At 38.4% G+C, this 25,135-nt stretch overlaps 1 protein-coding gene across 1 annotated transcript in view; it reads right to left on the bottom strand.

Moving 5' to 3' along the window:
- LOC117342133 (propionyl-CoA carboxylase alpha chain, mitochondrial-like) overlaps nt 1-25,135 on the bottom strand; it is a 32,099-nt gene that overhangs the window by 5,731 nt on the left and 1,233 nt on the right. The window contains exons 2-18 of the mRNA XM_033904143.1: nt 18,763-18,858; nt 17,627-17,743; nt 16,028-16,141; nt 15,761-15,814; nt 15,145-15,313; nt 11,665-11,743; nt 11,124-11,226; nt 9,756-9,850; nt 9,210-9,292; nt 8,704-8,841; nt 7,935-8,008; nt 7,582-7,656; nt 6,029-6,097; nt 5,616-5,691; nt 5,206-5,316; nt 1,733-1,835; nt 427-529 (exon numbers count right to left, since the gene is read on the bottom strand). Coding sequence (XP_033760034.1) covers nt 427-529; nt 1,733-1,835; nt 5,206-5,316; nt 5,616-5,691; nt 6,029-6,097; nt 7,582-7,656; nt 7,935-8,008; nt 8,704-8,841; nt 9,210-9,292; nt 9,756-9,850; nt 11,124-11,226; nt 11,665-11,743; nt 15,145-15,313; nt 15,761-15,814; nt 16,028-16,141; nt 17,627-17,743; nt 18,763-18,858 — 1,659 coding nt within the window. The remainder of the gene's footprint in view (nt 1-426; nt 530-1,732; nt 1,836-5,205; nt 5,317-5,615; nt 5,692-6,028; nt 6,098-7,581; nt 7,657-7,934; nt 8,009-8,703; nt 8,842-9,209; nt 9,293-9,755; nt 9,851-11,123; nt 11,227-11,664; nt 11,744-15,144; nt 15,314-15,760; nt 15,815-16,027; nt 16,142-17,626; nt 17,744-18,762; nt 18,859-25,135) is intronic.

Here is a 25,135-nt window from a genome sequence, read left to right as displayed (position 1 = left end):
GTTATCATTTCAAGGGAGATAAGCATGTTTATTTTACCAAATCTCACAAAAAATGTATAATCATCATTTCCCAATATTTAAAAACAGTGACATTTTAATAATATATCTATAACATTTATATCTTATTTAATAAACAAACACAGTTTTCCTTGGGAAGAAACTTGAAAGTTGAAAAACAGAAACATGGACTACCCACAGGTGTCTGTTTAGTGGTTAGTATTAACAGAAAAAAATATCAGTCCCTACTCCTACGATTTTCTGTAAATACTAACCAGAAGTTGATGCCTGTGGACTACCAAACCAAGACGTCCCTGGTACAAGGATATTGTAACACAAGTACGTAAACTTTCAAACTTAGACAAGTCATGACTTCACTATGTTCCAGGCATTTTCCTTCAGATTTATAAAAATCCCTGTATAACATACCGTAACATAGCCACCACCACATGAAGCTGAAACTGGGACAGACTGACCACCAATCTGGACGCTGAGTGACCATACTGTGGGTATGTCACCTGACGTGAGCATTCTACAAAGTATAAAGGACATGTTTAATCTCTAAACTTCATAAAAATGTGACATACCCATTCTACAAAGTATAAAGGGCATGTTTAATCTCTAAACTTCATAAAAATGTGACATACCCATTCTACAAAAGATGAAGGGCATGTTTAATCTCTAAACTTCATAAAAATGTGACATACCCATTCTACAAAGTATGAAGGGCATGTTTAATCTCTAAACTTCATAAAAATGTGACATACCCATTCTACAAAGTATGAAGGGCATGTTTAATCTCTAAACTTCATAAAAATGTGACATACCCATTCTACAAAGTATGAAGGGCATGTTTAATCGCTAAACTTCATAAAAATGCGACATACCCATTCTACAAAGTATGAAGGGCATGTTTAATCTCTAAACTTCATAAAAATGTGACATACCCATTCTACAAAGTATGAAGGGCATGTTTAATCTCTAAACTTCATAAAAATGTGACATACCCATTCTACAAAGTATGAAGGGCATGTTTAATCTCTAAACTTCATAAAAATGTGACATACCCATTCTACAAAGTATGAAGGGCATGTTTAATCTCTAAACTTCATAAAAATGTGACATACCCATTCTACAAAGTATGAAGGGCATGTTTAATCTGTAAACTTCATAAAAATGTGACATACCCATTCTACAAAGTATGAAGGGCATGTTTAATCTCTAAACTTCATAAAAATGTAAACAATAGTTTTAAAGGACATGACTACTAATAAATTGCATGAATTTCATGACAATCAATTCTCAAAATCTATAAAAATTTTGATGATTTTTACCTGTTCGAAGGATCTTAGTATTCAAAAGCTGTGTTTATGAAAAATGGATTTGTTCAGCCTATGACCTTACTACCAGTACAGTATTGAAAGTCTGTAAGTTACCTTACCAAATCTACAGATTTTTTTTTTTTTATCAAATCAAACACCTTTAAATAATATTGGATTGTAGAACCAAGTCTGTTTTCACTTATCGCAATACAAATGGTTGGACCAGTTAGACCAGAGTCGCCATTTATGAAATAATGAAATATGGATTACATGATTATGTACGAAGACATACCAAAATAGTAAACTGCAGACATCTTACAATACAACTACAATGATATTGTCTTACCTGGTTTTCACTTATATTAGATTTTTATTCATTGTATCTATACTGTCACTTAGAATTGTCCTAGTACCTGTTCTGGTTGAAGAAGTTGCGAGATAAAATTTGGTCTCTGATGAAGAGGATGGTTGCCATGGCAGCAAGGTTATTGTTTTCCGTGGTACTTAACTGCTTCCCTGTTTAAAGAGATAGAGAATGTACTATAAACAATTTACTGGAATGTCAATACATAAAAATACATTAATAATTGTGGTAACCTTGACTCTTATTGTACCTAGTTTTGAGGTTAAGTTATTCTTTGAAAATAGATGTTACTGAGCTAGAAAAGCATACAGGTAGATCTTGGGATGGTGATTAATACTTTCTGTAAAGTCAACCTGGTAGATCTTCAGAAGTTAATTAGGACTTACCTGTAAAGCCATCTGGATAGATCTTGGGCTGGTAATTAGGACTTACCTGTAAAGCCATCTGGATAGATATTGGGATGGTAATTAGGACTTACCTGTAAAGCAATCTGGGTAGATCTTGTGGAGGTAATTAGGACTTACCTGTACAGCCACCTGGGTAGATCTTGGGGAGGTAATTAGGACTTACCTGTACAGCCACCTGGGTAGATCTTGGGGAGGTAATTAGTATTTACCTTTAAAGTCATCTGGGTAGATCTTGGGGAGGTAATTAGGACTTACCTGTACAGCCACCTGGGTATAGATCTTGTGGAGGTAATTAGGACTTACCTGTAAAGCAATCTGGGTAGATCTTGGGGAGGTAATTAGGACTTACCTTTAAAGTCATCTGGGTAGATCTTGGGGAGGTAATTAGGACTTACCTGTAAAGCAATCTGGGTAGATCTTGTGGAGGTAATTAGGACTTACCTGTAAAGCAATCTGGGTAGATCTTGGGGAGGTAATTAGTATTTACCTTTAAAGTCATCTGGGTAGATCTTGGGGAGGTAATTAGGACTTACCTTTAAAGTCATCTGGGTAGATCTTGGGGAGGTAATTAGGACTTACCTGTAAAGCAATCTGGATAGATCTTGTGGAGGTAATTAGGACTTACCTGTAAAGCAAACTGGGTAGATCTTGGGGAGGTAATTAGTATTTACCTTTAAAGTCATCTGGGTAGATCTTGGGGAGGTACTTAGGACTTACCTGTAAAGCAATCTGGATAGATCTTGTGGAGGTAATTAGGACTTACCTGTAAAGCAATCTGGGTAGATCTTGGGGAGGTAATTAGGACTTACCTTTAAAGTCATCTGGGTAGATCTTGGGGAGGTAATTAGGACTTACCTTTAAAGTCATCTGGGTAGATCTTGGGGAGGTAATTAGGACTTACCTGTAAAGCAATCTGGATAGATCTTGTGGAGGTAATTAGGACTTACCTGTAAAGCAATCTGGGTAGATCTTGGGGAGGTAATTAGGACTTACCTTTAAAGTCATCTGGGTAGATCTTGGGGAGGTAATTAGGACTTACCTGTAAAGCAATCTGGATAGATCTTGTGGAGGTAATTAGGACTTACCTGTAAAGCAATCTGGGTAGATCTTGGGGAGGTAATTAGTATTTACCTTTAAAGTCATCTGGGTAGATCTTGGGGAGGTAATTAGGACTTACCTGTACAGCCACCTGGGTATAGATCTTGTGGAGGTAATTAGGACTTACCTGTAAAGCAATCTGGGTAGATCTTGGGGAGGTAATTAGTATTTACCTTTAAAGTCATCTGGATAGATCTTGGGAAGGTAATTATTATTTACCTTTAAAGTCATCTGGATAGATCTTGGGAAGGTAATTAGTATTTACCTTTAAAGTCATCTGGGTAGATATTGGGATGGTAATTAGGACTTACCTGTAAAGCAATCTGGGTAGATCTTGTGGAGGTAATTAGGACTTACCTGTACAGCCACCTGGGTAGATCTTGGGGAGGTAATTAGGACTTACCTGTACAGCCACCTGGGTAGATCTTGGGGAGGTAATTAGTATTTACCTTTAAAGTCATCTGGGTAGATCTTGGGGAGGTAATTAGGACTTACCTGTACAGCCACCTGGGTATAGATCTTGTGGAGGTAATTAGGACTTACCTGTAAAGCAATCTGGGTAGATCTTGGGGAGGTAATTAGGACTTACCTTTAAAGTCATCTGGGTAGATCTTGGGGAGGTAATTAGGACTTACCTGTAAAGCAATCTGGATAGATCTTGTGGAGGTAATTAGGACTTACCTGTAAAGCAATCTGGGTAGATCTTGGGGAGGTAATTAGTATTTACCTTTAAAGTCATCTGGGTAGATCTTGGGGAGGTAATTAGGACTTACCTTTAAAGTCATCTGGGTAGATCTTGGGGAGGTAATTAGGACTTACCTGTAAAGCAATCTGGATAGATCTTGTGGAGGTAATTAGGACTTACCTGTAAAGCAATCTGGGTAGATCTTGGGGAGGTAATTAGTATTTACCTTTAAAGTCATCTGGGTAGATCTTGGGGAGGTACTTAGGACTTACCTGTAAAGCAATCTGGATAGATCTTGTGGAGGTAATTAGGACTTACCTGTAAAGCAATCTGGGTAGATCTTGGGGAGGTAATTAGGACTTACCTTTAAAGTCATCTGGGTAGATCTTGGGGAGGTAATTAGGACTTACCTTTAAAGTCACCTGGGTAGATCTTGGGGAGGTAATTAGGACTTACCTGTAAAGCAATCTGGATAGATCTTGTGGAGGTAATTAGGACTTACCTGTAAAGCAATCTGGGTAGATCTTGGGGAGGTAATTAGGACTTACCTTTAAAGTCATCTGGGTAGATCTTGGGGAGGTAATTAGGACTTACCTGTAAAGCAATCTGGATAGATCTTGTGGAGGTAATTAGTATTTACCTGTAAAGCAATCTGGGTAGATCTTGGGGAGGTAATTAGTATTTACCTTTAAAGTCATCTGGGTAGATCTTGGGGAGGTAATTAGGACTTACCTGTACAGCCACCTGGGTATAGATCTTGTGGAGGTAATTAGGACTTACCTGTAAAGCAATCTGGGTAGATCTTGGGGAGGTAATTAGTATTTACCTTTAAAGTCATCTGGATAGATCTTGGGAAGGTAATTATTATTTACCTTTAAAGTCATCTGGATAGATCTTGGGAAGGTAATTAGTATTTACCTTTAAAGTCATCTGGGTAGATCTTGGGGAGGTAATTAGGACTTACCTGTACAGCCACCTGGGTAGATCTTGGGAAGGTAATTAGGACTTACCTGTACAGCCATCTGGGTAGATCTTGGGGAGGTAATTAGGACTTACCTTTAAAGCCATCTGGGTAGATCTTGGGCTGGTAATTAGTATTTACCTGTACAGCCACCTGGGTAGATCTTGTGGAGGTAATTAGTATTTACCTGTACAGCCACCTGGGTAGATCTTGTGGAGGTAATTAGTATTTACCTATTCAGCCACCTGGGTAGATCTTGTGGAGGTAATTAGTATTTACCTGTACAGCCACCTGGGTAGATCTTGTGGAGGTAATTAGTATTTACCTGTACAGCCACCTGGGTAGATCTTGGGAAGGTAATTAGTATTTACCTTTAAAGCCATCTGGATAGATCTTGGGAAGATAATCTGTGCTAATATCCCCAGTAACGAATGATTCCTCTGTACATATGTCTCTCAGAAGGGGAACATTGTGTGTCACACCTACAAACCAATATCACACAGGTTTATCACATCTACATCATCTGTTACAACTTCAAAATCGGATTCATTCAATACATGTAACATAATAATTGAACAGGTTTATTTGTTAGACTATATTGATCATAAAACTCAAAAACTCAAGGTTACAAATGTGTTTTCAACTGAATGGTTCTCTTCAATGTAGCAATGATTGATGGAAGACATAATTTACAGTGTCTTGTTTTCTATCTCACTCTACTCATGAAGTTGGTCATATGTGATTAAAACAAAACAATAAATATATAGATATACAGTTTTACCCTTTATCACGTAGTTGTCCAGGGCGTTCACCATCACATCTAAAGCTTCCTGTCGTGTTTTACCATACGTCACCAGCTGTAAAAATAATGTTTATGTAATGACTCAGAACACGTACATCACTGACTGAAAAATAACGGAAAAACTCAGTTGTCAGTACACTAACTGTTCACTTGGACTTGGACAAGGTACATGTAAAACAACTTGTTGTTCCAGTATCTCTGTACAAGCAACACATAGTAAAGTTAACATTAGAAATATCTACTCTACTTCGCAATGCACAACTCGTTTCTAGACATTTTTCTAACAAACTTGATCTCTTTTAAAATACATACCAATTTCTGAGCCAAATAACTCAAGATCACATTCCTAGGATGAATGAGAATTCTGACATGTTAAGCTATTAGAGTCTTACCTTACAAATCATGGCATCGTAATATACACTGATCTCACTTCCTTCCTTAATCCCGCTGTCACATCGTACCTGTAGAAACGACAAAATATCTAACATTAAAAGCAGAAAGTACATAATTATCTGAAGGCTTATTGCATCCATAATCTGCAAAAATGTTTTTTTTCGATAGCAATACACTGAATTCAACAAAAAATACATATCTGTCTGAAGATGTCAAGGTTTCTTTTGTCCTCTTAGAGATTTCCTGGATGAGAAAATGGCTGCTTAAGGTGATATTTTATCTGCTTGTTGTCTCTTTAGGTGCTGTTTTTCTTTAGGCCCCGAGGGCATTTTTTGTCGTGTCATGTTGTGTTTTCATGTTGAGATATATAATGTAAATGTGTGTTGATTCTGTTGGCACTGTGTAATGATGTTTGCTGTAGTAAATTTTGTCCATTATTTGTGTTGAAGCAGTTGATCAGTTTGTGTTGTTGAAGAAGTTGATCAATTGGAGTACCTGAAGCAGTTTATCAATTTGTGTTGCTGAAATAGTTTACCAATTTGTGTTGAAGTAGTTGATTAATTTGTGTTGTTGAAGTAGCATACAAGTGTACAGTATTTTGTTCTCTTTACAACTATTGGTATTTTGGTTAATTTTTTATTAGTGTGAGTCATTGCATTGATAAAGAGACAAACTCGCCAATGAAAAACGTTAAAAGGTGAGAGGTATAAATACACTCACTGCAATTTGAAAAGGTAAATATTAGATTTGAAAAAAGAACTGTTGACCTCTCTATCATAGGTATATATCTGACCAATCAGACACCTTGTCTATATGTGTTGGTTCTATCATTTATATATATCTGACCAATCAGACACCTTGTCTATATGTGTTGGTTCTATCATTTATATATATCTGACCAATCAGACACCTTGTCTATATGTGTTGGTTCTATCATTAATATAACTGACCAATCAGACACCTTGTCTATATGTGTTGGTTCTATCATTTATATATATCTGACCAATCAGACACCTTGTCTATATGTGTTGGTTCTATCATTAATATATATCTGACCAATCAGACACCTTGTCTATATGTGTTGGTTCTATCATTTATATATATCCGACCAATCGGACACCTTGTCTATATGTGTTGATTCTATCATCAATATATATCTGACCAATCAGACACCTTGTCTATATGTGTTGGCTCTATCATTTATATATATCTGACCAATCAGACACCTTGTCTATATGTGTTGATTCTATCATCAATACATAACTGACCAATCAGACACCTTGTCTATATGTGTTGATTCTATCATCAATATATATCTGACCAATCAGACACCTTGTCTATATGTGTTGATTCTATCATCAATATATATCTGACCAATCAGACACCTTGTCTATATGTGTTGATTCTATCATCAATATATAACTGACCAATCAGACACCTTGTCTATATGTGTTGATTCTATCATCAATATATATCCGACCAATCAGACACTTACCTTGTCTATATGTGTTGGTTCTATCATCAATATATATCTGACCAATCAGACACTTACCTTGTCTATATGTGTTGGTTCTATGTACTTTGTCAGTCTGCCGATAGATGGCATACCAAAATTTTTGTAGGGATCCTGATAACATAAAGAAAATGGAATCAACAAAGAAGAGAGTTATATCTGTATATAAAATGAATTTATCATTTCTCCTGTGGAATATCTATACATTTGTTACTTTTACCAGGTAATAATAGATGTTCTTCTAGGAGTACAAATATATCAAAGAAGTGAATTTTTCCAATTACAAGTTACTACCTCATTGTACGAGTAAGCTTATACACACTGACAAATCTCCTTGACCTTCTATAAAATGGTAATTGTTAGTTTATGATACTTTGCCATATCAAATATACCTCAGCATAAACTCTGCACTCGAACGCCCATCCATCGATCGGGATGTCGGACTGCTTGTGGAGTAACTTATGACCTATAACAAAACATGTTGGTAAATGTTTGGTAGATTTTCCGCTCAAATCCAGTTATTTCGGTTTTATAAAAAGTTTTCATAGAACTCATTTCTGAAACACCTACATATAACACTGTACAGTTACTGCATGGTTTTATACAGTCGCTGTATGGTTACTGCATGGTCATTGGGTTACTACACGGTTACTGTATGGTCATTGGGTTACTGCATGGTTACTCTACGGTTACTGTGTGGTCATTGGGTTACTACACGGTTACTGTAAGGTTACTGTATGGTCATTGGGTTACTACATGGTTACTGTACGGTTACTGTGTGGTCATTGGGTTACTAAATGGTTACTGTATGGTCATTGGGTTACTACACAGTTACTGTAAGGTTACTGTATGGTCATTCGGTTACTACACGGTTACTGTTCGGTTACTGTATGGTTACTGTATGGTTACTGTACGGTTACTGTACGGTTACTGTATGGTAACTGTACGGTTACTGTGTGGTCATTGGGTTACTACATGGTTACTGTACGGTTACTGTACGGTCACTGGGTTACTGTACGGTTACTGTATGGTAACTGTACGGTTACTGTGTGGTCATTGGGTTACTACACAGTTACTACACGGTTACTGTATGGTTACTGTACGGTCACTGGGTTACTGTATGGTTACTGTACGGTTACTGTAGTTACTGTAAGTGCTTACCTTTAGCAGAGCGAATCATCTGGTGAACGAGGTCAATCCCTGTGATACATTCCGTAATCGGATGTTCGACTTGAAGTCGTGTATTCATCTCCAGGAAGTAGAAGTTCTTTTTTGAGTCGACGAGGAACTCCACTGTGCCTGTTACAGAGAGGTTGTGTGATTAATGGTCAAAGCAGGGAGCTTTATAATCAGGGGCAATTCAACACACGTTACTGCATAAAAACAATATTATATAACAAAGATATTGATGAGTGGAACAACATATATCTGTCCCATAGATCACTGAGCTACATCTTTTTTATCATCCTTCCATATTTTTCTTTAAGAAATAATTGTTGCATAATTCAACATGAGCTGCATTGCTGTTCCATAAATTTGTCTCTATATCAATTCAAGTCATCATCATTCCATCAAATCAACAAAAGAAAGAGTAAATCCTTAAATGAAATGAACGAAAAATTTGCTGTGGGATAAATCATTAACGATTGAAGGCCAATCATTGTTACCTGCGGATGTGTAGCCCACAGCTGTGGCTAGTTGTGTAGCCTGTTCTCCCATAGCTCGGCGCATGTCTGGATCAATGAAGGTGCTGTAACATGACAGTCAACATGTAAATCAAAATGGCAGACAGGACTCGGAGACATGTTTCTTACGTACCAATAATCCTACAAAACGTACCAGACTCAGTATCTTAATTCAAAGAGTTTGACAGTTTTCTACATCTCTGTTAATCCACAAGGAGTACTACATTCAGACAGACTTTTTCTACATCCCAGTTGTTCATAACAGAAAAATCGATATATCAGCACAGTTTTTAAAATGAGGTTTGTTTTCATTTTTAAACAAATAATTTCAATTTTGAACAAGCTGCAGATTGTGGCTTACTTGGTTCTTTGAAGATAGGGTATTCATCAATTTAACCATGGATATATCCCTGTCCTGAATCTATAACTGTTCATACTTACAGGATTCTTCAGTTAAGTTCAAAGATAAGAATTAAAACTCAGAGATAAGAATTAAAACTCAAGAATTAAAACTCAAACTGGACTAACCTTGGAGCTTCTTCGATGACCTTTTGGTTCCTGCGCTGTATTGAACATTCTCTCTCATTCAGCCATAATGCATTTCCATGTTTGTCACACAGAACCTGTACAGCCACAAACATAGAGATCATATACTTAACCAACTTTCGTGAATTTCGGGATTGTGAAAGGTAAAGTGAATGGTATCAGCCACAAAAGGAAGTTGGTTTACAGTAACATGTGTCATTCCCTCGAAAAACAATGCATGGAAGGTTATACACAAATTGTGTCTCCTTTAGGGATCTCCAACGAATTAAAGGGTACAGCTGTATACATAAACCTAACAATAGGTATTCTGTGCCCTGGTTTCTAACCACAGAAAGACCCCTCCTACACCCCACTCCAAAGTGATAAGTATAAGTTAGAATAACTGTTGTAATTGCAAAACAGATAAAATAGTTTTTCTGCTTATTATGATTTTGATTGTAAATCCAATTATTTATAAACAGGTAGGTGTTTTCAAGGATAAAAAAATTCCAAGATATCATTTTATACTAATTTTGTTTTAAATTATTTTAAGTTTCACAATTTAATTTAAATTTGAGAAATCATAACAATTAAATTAACACATATTTCCAAGATGTAGATTAACTTCATTAATAAAATCCTTATTGGTAGTTTAATATTCTCGAAACATTTAAACTTTGGAATAATCTTGATGTTCATACGTTCAGGACATGCAATACTCATTCAATGTTCAAAAGTAAAATGTCTTTAAAGGAAAATGCACTCCAAAGTTTTATTCTTCTGGTAAGTTAAATAAGTTAAATAACACTGCCTTAAACTCTGACCTTAAATTATTCAAATTAATTCAGATGCTCCAGTACAGTGAAATACATAACAGCAGACTTTTTTTGTAAATCTGTCTACTTTCAAATGGTATATTTCAATCATATTAACATCATTGTGTTTCTCATTTGCAGTCAAATATGTAGACCATCACTGCTGCTTTAAGGGAGAAGTTGTAGTCATATGATATGTGTAGACCATCACTACTATTTTACAGGAGAAGTTGTGGTCATATGTGGAGTCTTCATATACATGTACATGTATTTTGTCAGATTTGATTCCTGTGACCGTGAATTTGGGGTCAATGCCATTCACTGTAGCATACTAAAGGCCCAGCATCAGATCTCTGGATCTCTTGCTTAGTGAGAAATCATTTAAAGACTTTAGCATATATAATGGACCCCTGTGAAGGTCAAGGTTGTTTATTTGAACAATAGTTTGTGTTCCTGCATTAATTCTCCACATAGAGTAAATTATTATCTTTTTTAAAGTGAATTACTGACTACATTTATGTATTTCAAAGTTTTTGTGTAACTACATACAACCTACCTGTACTTCTATATGACGTGGGTTATCTATAAATTTTTCTATCAACATCCTGTCGTCCCCGAAGCTGGATGTAGCTTCCTGCTTGCTCAGACGGTAAGCATCCCTGTAATAAAGAATAAATAAGATTCATAGAGCTACATTAACTCATTTTCTAGTTTCCTCATATAACTTTACACTTTCCCTATTCATTCTAGAGATATTTACTTCCTCTCCTTTTAACTTTCTCTGAGCCTACCTCCTAGCTGGTCCACATACACCTAATGTTGTTATCTCAGGTCCCACAGCAATCTCTACACTACCAAATATTGTAGTTAAACTTCAGTCTGTTATCCACCTGCTTACCCCCTCCCTCTCCTCACTGATAATTACACACCTCCTCGTTAATACTTACCTGCCACCCAACCTCCTCATTAATACTTACCTGCCACTCAACCCCCTCATTAATACTTACCTGCCACTCAGCCCCCTCATTAATATGTACCTGTCACCCAGCCCCCTCGTTAATACTTACCTGTCACCCAACCCCCTCGTTAATACGTACCTAGCCTCCTGGTCATTCCAGGCAATCCTCATACCTTTTCCACCACCACCAGCTGAGGCCTTTATCATGACAGGATACCCTGGAAATATCACAAGGTAAATGCAATCATAGCAGTTTACTGACTAAACCATATCATAATGTCGGTATACTGACTAAACCATATCATAATGTCGGTATACTGACTAAACCATATATCATAATGTCAGTATACTGACTAAACCATATATCATAATGTTGGTATACTGACTAAACCATATCATAATGTTGGTATACTGACTAAACCATATCATAATGTCGGTATACTGACTAAACCATATCATAATGTCGGTATACTGACTAAACCATATCATAATGTCGGTATACTGACTAAACCATTATCATAATGTCGGTATACTGACTAAACCATATATCATAATGTCGGTATACTGACTAAACCATATCATAATGTCGGTATACTGACTAAACCATATCATAATGTCGGTATACTGACTAAACTATATATCATAATGTCGGTATACTGACTAAACCATATATCATAATGTCAGTATACTGACTAAACCATATCATAATGTCGGTATACTGACTAAACCATATCATAATGTCGGTATACTGACTAAACCATATCATAATGTCGGTATACTGACTAAACCATATCATAATGTCGGTATACTGACTAAACCATATCATAATGTCGGTATACTGACTAAACCATATCATAATGTCGGTATACTGACTAAACCATATCATAATGTCAGTATACTGACTAAACCATATCATAATGTCGGTATACTGACTAAACCATATATCATAATGTCAGTATACTGACTAAACCATATATCATAATGTCGGTATACTGACTAAACCATATATCATAATGTCAGTATACTGACTAAACCATATCATAATGTCGGTATACTGACTAAACCATATATCATAATGTTGGTATACTGACTAAACCATATCATAATGTCGGTATACTGACTAAACCATATCATAATGTCGGTATACTGACTAAACCATATCATAATGTCAGTATACTGACTACACCATATCATAATGTCAGAACCAGAGACAATGGCCTGAATCAACCAGAAGGACAATGGCCTGAATCAACCAGAGGGACAATGGCCTGAATCAACCAGAGGGACAATGGCCTGAATCAACCAGAGGGACAATGGCCTGAATCAACCAGAGACAATGGCCTGAATCAACCAGAGGGACAATGACCTGAATCAACCAGAGACAATGGTCTGAATCAACCAGAAGGACAATGACCTGAATCAACCAGAGACAATGGCCTGAATCAACCAGAGGGACAATGGCCTGAATCAACCAGAAGGACAATGACCTGAATCAACCAGAAGGACAATGGCCTGAATCAACCAGAAGGACAATGGCCTGAATCAACCAGAGACAATGGCCTGAATCAACCAGAGGGACAATGGCCTGAATCAACCAGAAGGACAATGGCCTCAATCAACCAGGGAGACAATGGCCTCAATCAACCAGGGAGACAATGGCCTCAATCAACCAGAGGGACAATGGCCTCAATCAACCAGAATGACAATGACCTCAATCAACCAGAGGGACAATGGCCTGTATCAACCAGAGGGACAATGGCCTGAATCAACCAGAAGGACAATGACCTGAATCAACCAGAGACAATGGTCTGAATCAACCAGAGACAATGGCCTCAATCAACCAGAGGGACAATGGCCTCAATCAACCAGAGGGACAATGGCCTCAATCAACCAGGGAGACAATGGCCTCAATCAACCAGAGGGACAATGGCTTGTATCAACCAGAGAGACAATGGCCTGAATCAACCAGAAGGACAATGACCTGAATCAACCAGAGACAATGGCCTCAATCAACCAGAGACAATGGCCTCAATCAACCAGAGGGACAATGGCCTCAATCAACCAGAGGGACAATGGCTTGTATCAACCAGAGAGACAATGGCCTGAATCAACCAGAAGGACAATGACCTGAATCAACCAGAAGGACAATGGCCTGAATCAACCAGAGACAATGGTCTGAATCAACCAGAGACAATGGCCTGAATCAACCAGAGGGACAATGGCCTGAATCAACCAGAGGGACAATGGCTTGCATCAACCAGAGAGACAATGGCCTGAATCAACCAGAAGGACAATGACCTGAATCAACCAGAGACAATGGTCTGAATCAACCAGAGACAATGGCCTGAATCAACCAGAGACAATGGCCTGAATCAACCAGAGACAATGGTCTGAATCAACCAGAGACAATGGCCTGAATCAACCAGAAGGACAATGGCCTGAATCAACCAGAAGGACAATGACCTGAATCAACCAGAGGGACAATGGCCTGAATCAACCAGAGGGACAATGGTCTGAATCAACCAGAGAGACAATGGTCTGAATCAACCAGAGACAATGGCCTGAATCAACCAGAGGGACAATGGCCTGAATCAACCAGAGAGACAATGGTCTGAATCAACCAGAGACAATGGCCTGAATCAACCAGAAGGACAATGGCCTGAATCAACCAGAGGGACAATGGCCTCAATCAACCAGAGGGACAATGGCCTCAATCAACCAGGGAGACAATGGCCTCAATCAACCAGAGGGACAATGGCTTGTATCAACCAGAGAGACAATGGCCTCCATCAAATGTGCTGGAGCCAGGTTTTCATGGAAAAGTTTATCATTACATCAGTTTACTAGGGAATGAAGCAGAACAGACCATATCTATGTAAACAACTTTTTATGATTAATTATGATCATTTATGAGACCGGTTTTTGATACAATTTTCTTCAGTTCTATCAAATATTCCTTAATCTTATTTGATTCAAAGGTTTTCTAGGTTGAAAACTTTCATATTCAATTCTTAATATGGAATTTTCCCATGATGTTTTATATGTTAAATAAGTGTAAATCAAAGGCAATTGAATATAGTGATACATTGCAATTCACCTTCCGAATATTTTGCTAACTGTTTAGCACAACAATAAAATATTTACACTACACACAGGAACCTCTATGGAAATTGGGTTAGATAACCTGAGAATAAAATCATTGAGGAGGAAACTGAAAACTAGATAATCATATAGTTTGTTTGATCTCCTTAGAAAGTGAAAAAAACTAGAAAATGTCTGTAAGACATAAATGCCTACTCTGCCACTTGACACCCGAAACAAAGTTTGGTGAGGATCGCATCAGAAGTTCCTGAGATTAGCTAGTTACGTTACAACTGGACGGGATATGGCAGGATGTGACAGGATGGGACAGGATGACACACAATGTGACGGGATGCCGCATGGCGGGACGGGACGAGACACGTCGGGATGTGACGGGACGGGATGCGATGTGACGGGACGCTGCATGACGGGATGGCGGGATGGGATGAGACATGACGGAATGGACATGGGCAACACTATATGCCCCTCGATTTCATGGCAGGGACATAAAAATTGCCATCAACATAATATTGTATACCTATTTCATTGGCATATTTGACACAGGCATCAACATCCTCCACTTCACCATCGTGGCCGGGGATCATATTCACTCCAGCTTTGGTGGCGATTCTCTTGCTCTCAATTTTGTCCCCCATAGCATGGATTGAGCCACTGCTGGGTCCAATGAACTCAACTCCAATTTCAGCCTAAAGCAACAAAGAAATATAAAACATAGCTACTTCATAACACAGAACAAGAATGTTTTATGTTAAAAGAAGTCACAACTCAATAAATACTAGCTACCATAACAAACATAAGCCCTGCCCACAAATAACCCCATCTTCGAATTCATTTTTGCAGAATCATCAATTTTGAAATAGTAAGTTAAAAGTGGTTCACAAATAACTTATAAACCCTCCCCAAACTTTAATACCTTTACATCAAATGAGGGGCTTACTTGAGGATAAATGCTGGTTTTATAAAATAATTGAGAAAAGTACAATTCATATCATATATTGATAACATTGTGACAAAGAATTATGTTGATAGATTATTAGACATCAATATGTACAATATTGTTAACCAGTGTAACCTATGCCAGTTAAACCATTAACATAAAGAGTAAGGCTATAGTTAGACTGTAAATCACTTACAAGTTTGGCAGCAAACACTGTGTTTTCTGACAAAAACCCATATCCAGGGTGGACCTTAAATTAAAGTAAATTGCAACTTTAAGATGTACTTTTTTAATAGATTTAGAGTAAAATACAAGATTAAGATGTTACATCTTTAAACATATTTTGATAAAAGTAAAATACAAGTTTAAGATGTTTTTTAAAAATAAATTAAAAGGAAAATACAAGTTTACAAAGATTTGAAATAAACACACTTTACATAGATAATAGATAATGTATACTTACAGCCTGAGAACCGGTGTCTTTGATAGCCTTTAGAATGGCATCCATGTTGAGATAACTCTCGCTGGTAGGGGCAGGACCGACATTGACTGCTTCATCAGCCATGAGAGTGTGTACCTGTAAAGAACCACCATACACAGATATCAGGTCAGGTAGTGACAAGGAAATCATCAGGTAGTGACAAGGAAATCATCAGGCAGTGACAAGGAAATTATCAGCTTGTGACAAGACTGTGGCAAGGAAATCATCAGATAGTGACAAGGAAATCATCAGGAAGTGACAAGGAAATCATCAGGTAGTGACAAGGAAATTATCAGGTAGTGACAAGGAAATTATCAGGTAGTGACAAGGAAATCATCAGGTAGTGACAAGGAAATTATCAGGTAGTGACAAGGAAATTATCAGGTAGTGACAAGGAAATCATCAGCTTGTGACAAGGAAAGTATCAGCTTGTGACAAGGAAATCATCAGGTAGTGACAAGGAAATTATCAGGTAGTGACAAGACTGTGGCAAGGAAATCATCAGCTTGTGACAAGGACATTATCAGGTAGTGACAAGACTGTGGCAAGGAAATCATCAGGAAGTAACAAGTAAATCATCAGGAAGTGACAAGGAAATCATCAGGTAGTGACAAGACTGTGGCAAGGAAATGATCAGATAGTGACAAGGAAATTATCAGCTTGTGACAAGACTGTGACAAGGAAATCATCAGATAGTGACAAGGAAATTATCAGGTAGTGACAAGACTGTGGCAAGGAAATCATCAGGCAGTGACAAGGAAATTATCAGCTTGTGACAAGACTGTGGCAAAGAAATGATCAGATAGTGACAAGGAAATTATCAGCTTGTGACAAGACTGTGGCAAGGAAATCATCAGATAGTGACAAGGAAATCATCAGGTAGTGACAAGACTGTGGCAAGTAAATCATCAGGAAGTGACAAGTAAATCATCAGGAAGTGACAAGGAAATCATCAGGTAGTGACAAGGAAATCATCAGGTAGTGACAAGACTGTGGCAGGGAGATCATCAGCTTGTGGCAACGCTGTGACAAGGAAATTATCAGGTAGTGACAAGACTGTGACAAGGAAATCATCAGCTTGTGGCAAGGCTGTGACAAGGAAATCATCAGCTTGTGACAAGTCTGTGGCAAGGAAATCATCAGTTAGTGACAAGGAAATTATCAGCTTGTGACAAGACTGTTACAAGAAAACAAACAACAGGTGACCAATCTATGACAAGAAAATCATAAGGTAGTGATAAGGTTGTGACAAGAAAAACAAACAACAGGTGTCAGGTGACCAATCTATGACAAGAAAAACAAAAGGTAGTGAAGAAACTGTACAAGGAAATCATAAGATAGTGATGAGGCTGTGACAATGAAAAGGTCAGGGTAGTGATGAGGCTGTGACAAGCAAATTACCAGAGTGTGACAAGGAAAACATCAGGTAGTGACAAGGCTGGGACAAGCAAATTACCAGAGTGTGACAAGGAAATCATCAGATAGTGACAAGGAAAACATCAGGTAGTGATGAGGCTGTGACAAAATATTCTCAATTAGTAGCAGTGATGTTGATGCCCAATTATTTACATGGTTACTTACCGACCTCGAGTCCACATCACTGTGTATAGCTACAGTCTTGATTCCCAAGCGTTTACATGTCTGGATGACACGACATGCGATTTCTCCTCTGTTTGCGATGAGAATCTTATCAAATGTCTGAAAAAAAAATTAATTCATGTACAAACTAGAAATATGTTGGTGCAACAAGAATGTCCCCTGATACAGTCTGCACCTGTTTAAGTATATTTTGAAGTACAGGATACCCATCAAGAGGGAAGCAATATCTTCATAAACTGAGCCTTAAGCCCCACAGCTTACTCCAGGCAGTGGTCGTTATGAGTCTAACAGATTGAGGAGTGGTTCACTAAATTTTTTAAAAACATCCTTTTTTTTTCAGAGTAAAAATAAATGTCACAATTGAAATTTCTAAACTAAATACTACTGTAACACCATTATGTCAATCAGCAATGCAGCAATGCTATAACTCAACAGGGTGCCGTAAAAAAAATTAATAAAAAATACTTTACTACAATGATATAGTGCAAGTACCAAAGTTAATCATCCCACTATATCAATTCCTAACCACATGCGAGACCTCAAAGGGATATAAAAGCAAGAAATTAGTAATGTAGGACTGTTTACTTTCATTGTTTGCCAAAAGAAACTAGCTAAAAAAGCTTTAATGTATATTACAAGGGCAGGACTCAGAGATGGACAAACAGATGGAATCATGGTAAAACAGTATGCCCCTGACTAAGGTCATATGGGGGCATTAAAAAAAGTGTTCAGGACTAAAATTTTTGAAAATATGAATATAATTTTGTAAATAAAAAATCATTTTGATATGCAATATGCTATTTATCAAGTTATATCTGTGAAACACAAATTCATGTTTCTCACCATCCCTGGGAGTCCATTTAAAAGAAATAAACAACAATAAAACCATGAATATTTATTATGGCAAGTTGTATACAGGTGTACATATCCAGTATATTGTAACGTGCACCGGGGAACAACGGAGCGGTCACCCATCCAAAAGCTGACCACGCTCAATGTTGCTTAACTTCGGAACACAGATACAACACTCAACCACACAACCACAAAAGCTACATGTAGCTATTGGAGTATGCTGAAATGCCCATATCCGTTTACCATCACAATATATACCAACATACCTTCTCATTAGCATCAGATCTGTCATTCCAGTATAGTTCTTTGGACTGCAATGATGTACATGCACTGAAGTTTCTGTTGAAGAATCTCCAGGAGAACTACAAAGAAATTGTTTATATGGTGAGTCTGGACAAATTGATCTAATTAGCCGCTGTCCTATCTCCCCAAGAAGTAGATTTTAATACAGTGAACCTTGGCAGGTTTATCAACCTCTCTATCTCCACATCAAGTACTACAAGCAGATATGCATACACAAAATCAAATCCCCAATCCCTTAAGGGATTCACACATTAGTAGAGTTGCCTCTTAAACATGCCATGGGTAACAGCAAGCGTTGTTATTTTCTTTTTTAATTCCCAAGCAGTGATTTATTTTACCCTAATTTTGTAGCGGAACTGGACCGGGTCGATCATCGGCGACCAGGTAGCTCAATCGGTAGAGCATCCGGCTAGTGTTCGGAGGTCCCGGGTTCGAACCCCGGTCTGGCCGTGCATTTTTCCACTCCTATTACAATTTTACTGCCAACTTTGGGTACCCTCCCCAAGTGAAGTTTTCAAAATCTTACCTCAACTTCCCCCCTATTGCTAGGCAAAAAATGAAAACACTCTGACAATAACATAATGTTGATCACTCAAATTTCATAGTGTAATAGGGTTCCCTCCGGGGTGCGTCAATCCCGACCAGCGTCGGAGAGACAGATCCCATATGTGTGATCGTATAGTTTGTTTTTACCGTTACTATCTCCCGACACCGGTCAGCGAACAAGTCCCCAGAGAGAACCTCGCCCACTAGCTGATTACAGGCAGCTATTAACCCAAGTTCGAAGGATGTGGCGGAGCAATTAATTAATGTCAACAAACACAGTGAATAAAGTTATCTATAGGTTTATTATAGAATTCAGATTAAAGAATATAGACAATACATATAAGCCTAAACAAAGCAAGTGTAAATTAGACAGAGCCTACAGCTAACATTCCTACAGTAAATTCTCCTACTTCCCCGCTAACACTGCAACAGCCCCACACCCTACGTATACACACCCTAAGTGCCCTAACGTGCGTACGCAATGTACGCGTGCTGTTATCAGCACTGTGTGGCCACTGTTGTCAGTGCCTGATAGAGAGGGTATCCTCTCCTGAGGGGTTGGCCGGTTATCCGGCCATGCAAGTCACCGTTTATCGCTGTGCAGTCCCTTTTTATACCCCAGCCCCCTGGTCCTACATGCAACGTGGCATACCCATTCCGATTGGCCAAATCCATGGCATATGCGCAGTGAGCGCGGAACGTCTTCCGGCAACTCACCAAGACCCGGTCAATCTCAAAGGTCAACACCAAGTTAACCCAGATTGCACCGCGGATCCAGATAGCAGCCAATACACAACCGGAAGCATACGCGGAATGTGTACAGCTCTATCATACCGGTGTTACAATAAAAAGGATGGTATAAATAAAGGGACCCACAGCGATAACAGTATAAACATTGATATATCTAATAGTAAGGCTAGTGACCTGTTTTCCCACATTCCTCCCCCCTTAAGATCAAAGTATCATTTTCCTTAAAATATACCTTTGTCACCAAGACTACCATCTACCAGGGACCTAACATTGGAATGAGTACTACACTTCTGCCTCTATAGATATCAATATTAAAACCTAGCTTAAAAAGCTATCAAATCGTCCAATCCAAGAATGAACAAAACATAAAATACACTTAGATATGATTAACTTACACTAAAACAACACCATCATATCCCAGTATAATGTGTAAAGTATCCACAACTAAGTGACACTAGAACACCTACGGAGCAGGCAGTACTGACCTCCAGGTATACTGTGTAAAGTATCCACTACTAAGTGACACTAGAACACCTACGGAGCAGGCAGTACTGACCTCCAGGTATACTGTGTAAAGTATCCACTACTAAGTGACACTAGAACACCTACGGAGCAGGCAGTACTGACCTCCAGGTATACTGTGTAAAGTATCCACTACTAAGTGACACTAGAACACCTACGGAGCAGGCAGTACTGACCTCCAGGTATACTAAGTACTTAGAACAAAATATAAACATGACCTATAAATGATACACAAAACAATCAAAGAACTCCTGCTATTTCCAATAACAAGCCCATCCAGGTATTAAACAATACCTGATTAGTTTAAGTTCATCGACACGCTTCCAACGTCATCACTATAAGACAAGCAACCATAGCTATCTTACACATGTACACCATACAAAACTATATATGACTAAGGAAAGCAATAGGAAATAACGGTAAACAGTTCAACAACTGTAAACACAACCCGGTTCCCATATGGCAACAAATTACAACATCCATATCGGGTAAATACCATGAAAAATAACACCACTTATTATAACAATGGAATAACAACAATCTAAAAAGCTTGGACCCCATCAATGCTGCAATTAGTGTCAGGTAACTTAGAACCATTAAGTTATAAAGGTAACATGTCCCGTTATTATCTATATATTTATACTACTCGTGACCCCCAAGGAAACCTGGACGACCTTGAAGTAATATCCCGTACCCAAAGGTGTCCTATAAACAGTAATGACAAAGAAAATATGTTTTAACTGAAATATAGGCATACTACAGCCATCAAATGTCAATATTTTCCTGAAAAAAACCCGAACAAAACCCACATACATCCACAGTAATTTGGCAGTGACCACACGAATCAAATTGAACATCGAATAGCATAACGCTTAACACAGTTAATGTAAATTTTCACTGTATAACACTTATTGTCCGAAAATAAAATCCAGTTCCCGTAAATCGTGATCCGGCCGGGGCTCGGGTTCCCTCCTGTGGTCCTGGGCGTTTCTCTTCTCCAGGGACTTCGATAACTCCCGTTTCCTCGCGGAGGCGCACCGTGGAGGAAGTATGTCTCCAGGATCCTTGAAGTAGCGGTTTTGAACTTTTGTGCTGTGTAAAGTACCGTTTTGCTTGTGGCACTTTATACGTTGAGTCCCCTTCCATTTGGTAGAAAACTTTTTCCGGCAGGTGTCACATTCACTGATACAGTTCCTCGAGGTCCACATTAATGCTCAGGACTTGTTCCATTGAAATTCTGGTCTTTAGGGTTCCACGGTAAACCGAGTAATGAGTATTTAAAAACTGTCATCATCCCGGGAAGCTGCAAACAAAATTCTACCCCCTCCCATCGTACTTTTAAATGGTAATACATGGTTCTAAGACAGATAAGGTACAGTGTCAACCCCAGTTTTGTACTAATCGTATCTATGATATATCCTTTACAACACCAAGAAAATCCATAAACAATTATCAAATGAAAATATGCATGAACTAAGGTTACGCTGTTCTTAATCCAAAATATTTTAATTATCCTTATCTGACATCTGTTGTGTCACCACGCTAGGTGCCCTGACAACCATGAAATTGGTTACACTGACTGCACTAGGGTAGCCCGGACAGCATGCCATTGTTAAGATAAAAGCAACATAAATTAGGGTCAACTTTCACACCTAACACTCTCCTTATCAGACACATGTACCGTATCCCCTACTAGTAACAAGTGTCGGTCTATACCTACGACCTTTAACCAATTAATATTCCCGGTAATTACACGCTTGAAAAACAGGTATGTTATTGGCGTTATCACTGATGACACCTTATTATACCCTATACAAATACATGTCATCTCCCGACACCCACTAATTGTATATACTTGTATTTATATCTGCTATGTACATTTCAACTAAAGGAATCTAACTAATCCAAACCTCTATTCTATTTTACCTGTAACAAGTGCCTAACATATTTTGTTTGGTTTGCCTGACAGGAACATCTATTACACCCCAGTAATCAAATTATGGGGAATATTTCACTGGAGGTTTAATTACTCTCCCCCTCCTTGTCTTAATTGTTTCCGTCCCTACTTGACTACTCTGATTGTCCCTACTGTCCCCATCGGACGACCTTATGATTATCATTAATTGAAATATATAAATCACACCTGACAACTAATAACTACATGGACTACCATACTACCAAGATAGCTACCTATCGTTACGGAGGAAACCAAACCCTTGGTTTACCAGCTATAACAAACCGAGCTGCCTGACAAAACCCCTCCTTATCTAGTATCATCATCAATTCTGAGCATACGGTTTTGTGTGTAGCAGTAGTATCTACAGGGCAGGTGTGACATAACATGCTTGACATAATTATACCAATTAAAGTCAACCCAACCAATCCTATTGTCACCATGACAATCATAGCTTTTACTAAGGTAACACCATTACTAACTAGGTTAGCCTTCTCGTGACCATTGTTTGATACAGAGACATCCCCCGATTCCTCTGCTAACTTAGAGTCCTCCTCGTTAGTGTTTATATCCTCAGTACTACTACCTGTCTGGAGTTTACTATTGATTTCAATATCTAACCCTTTAGATATCTTAACCACTACCTCAGTACATGTAGGTTTAGCTTCAATTTTATTGACTCTCTCGTTAGGCCTAATTGGTTGTTCTGTTTTCATTACAGAGAGTACTATATGGTCACTATCCAAGCCCTGTCTACTCAATTGAACATTTCCCCGATTTGTTACTAGGATTCCCTTTTCTAGCTGAATCGCACTTTGATATTTAGCTAAGAAATCCATTCCCAGTATCCCAGACAATCTTTCCACTCTAGAAACTACGAAGGTTTGTTCAAATACCTTTGATCCCATTTTGAAAACTAAAGGAATACACCCCTTAACCTCGAGTTGGTTACCGTCTGCCGTGGTGAGATTTGTTTCAAATCTCTGTAGAGACTCTTCACCTAGCCCCAATTTTACAAACTCTGTGTAGGAGAGAACAGAAATAGGGGACCCAGTATCTATCAGCATTCTACATGTTACACAATGCACTTGCACCCCTGCATATAGACAACCCTTGTCTAAACGTACATCTGGTAACCCTTGTCGAACCTGACCTGACACTTTCCCTTGCTTTTCTAGTTCTCCTAGATTTGTCTCTTCTCCCAACTCTGTTACTGGCCTATCAATACCTATTGTATTTACTGTATCCTGACAGGCTGGAATCTCGGCCGTGACCCCAGCCCTCATTAGTTTTCCGACTTGCGTAATTTCTCTTCAAGTTTCCTTAGAGTTTCCAGTCTTTTACATTCTCTTATGTAATGGCCCTCCTCCTTACAAAATAAACAGGCCCCCTTTTTGTCTGAATTCGAACTCCATTTCTTTTTATCCTGTTTTTCTTTGTTTTTAGTGTTAACCTTCAACTTTTGATCCATCAATTTACTTATTTGTTCTATGGTCAAAATTTGCTCCCCTCTGATATTTGACTGTATGGAACATACAGGTTCTGTTTCTACAGGTTTCTTAGGCGAACTACCTGCTACAGCCTCAAATTCTACAGCAGAGGAAATGGCCTCATCTAAGGTGTTGGGGTGACTAAAAGTTACCTTTTTTCTCATTTCAAAATTCTGAAGGCCATTGATAAACTGATCTACTACCTGACATTCTAAGAAGTTATAGGGAAGGTCCGGATACGCTAACAAGGCTGTCCTTCTCAACGAGTATCCAAAATCTGACGCTGACTCGTTCTTACCCTGCCTCTGTCCCCTAAATGTACACCTATGTGCAACACTTCTTTCTTTTGGGTTAAATCTCTGAGTGAGACATTGCTTTATTGAATGGTAATCAGACAACTGTCCTATGGTCAAATTACTTAAAAGTTTCTGGGCCGTACCCCTTAAACTCATGCTAAGCTGTTGGGCCTTTTCTATATCTGTCCACCCATTCCAGGCAGCTACCTGTTCAAAGTGAACAAGATAGTCCTGCCAGTCACTGCTTGTACCATTAAAAGTATCAGGATGTTTTTCTTTCCTATTTACCCCGTAGTTAAGATCGAATGAGTGCCCCCGTCTGGTATCACTTGTGAAGTCCCTATTTCTACCACCTACGGATCTATTTCGCGGGGTAGTTTCTACCCCTGGAAGTTGTCGATCCCTAATTTTGAACTTCCTATCCCTGTATGGTGGTTCGGTATTATCCTCCTCCGTATCTCCCTCGTACTGGTCTGCATTTGACATGCCTTTCCTAACAATAGGGGTTATAACTTCCTGTTTTATCTTAGGTCTCGCACCCTCCCCTTTAATCGCTTGTTCTGTAGCATTCTTTATTTTGGGAAAATTCGGAAAGGACACAGTATCTTGATTATGTCTAACTTTAAAAGGTTTAAAGTTGTACCCAGGAGCTATAGGAGTTGACGATGCCATACCTACAGGTGATGTATCTACTACCGTTACAGTTTCAAGGTCTCCCTCCCAATCAGACTGTACACCTCTTTCTACATCAGACGTGTCCATTGTCAATGCCTATACC

Source organism: Pecten maximus, chromosome 14, assembly GCF_902652985.1.
Source record: "Pecten maximus chromosome 14, xPecMax1.1, whole genome shotgun sequence".
NCBI classification, from domain to species: Eukaryota; Metazoa; Mollusca; class Bivalvia; order Pectinida; family Pectinidae; genus Pecten; species Pecten maximus.
The sequence above is the reverse complement of the archived record's forward strand: the minus strand, read 5'-3'. Positions and strand labels throughout refer to the sequence as shown.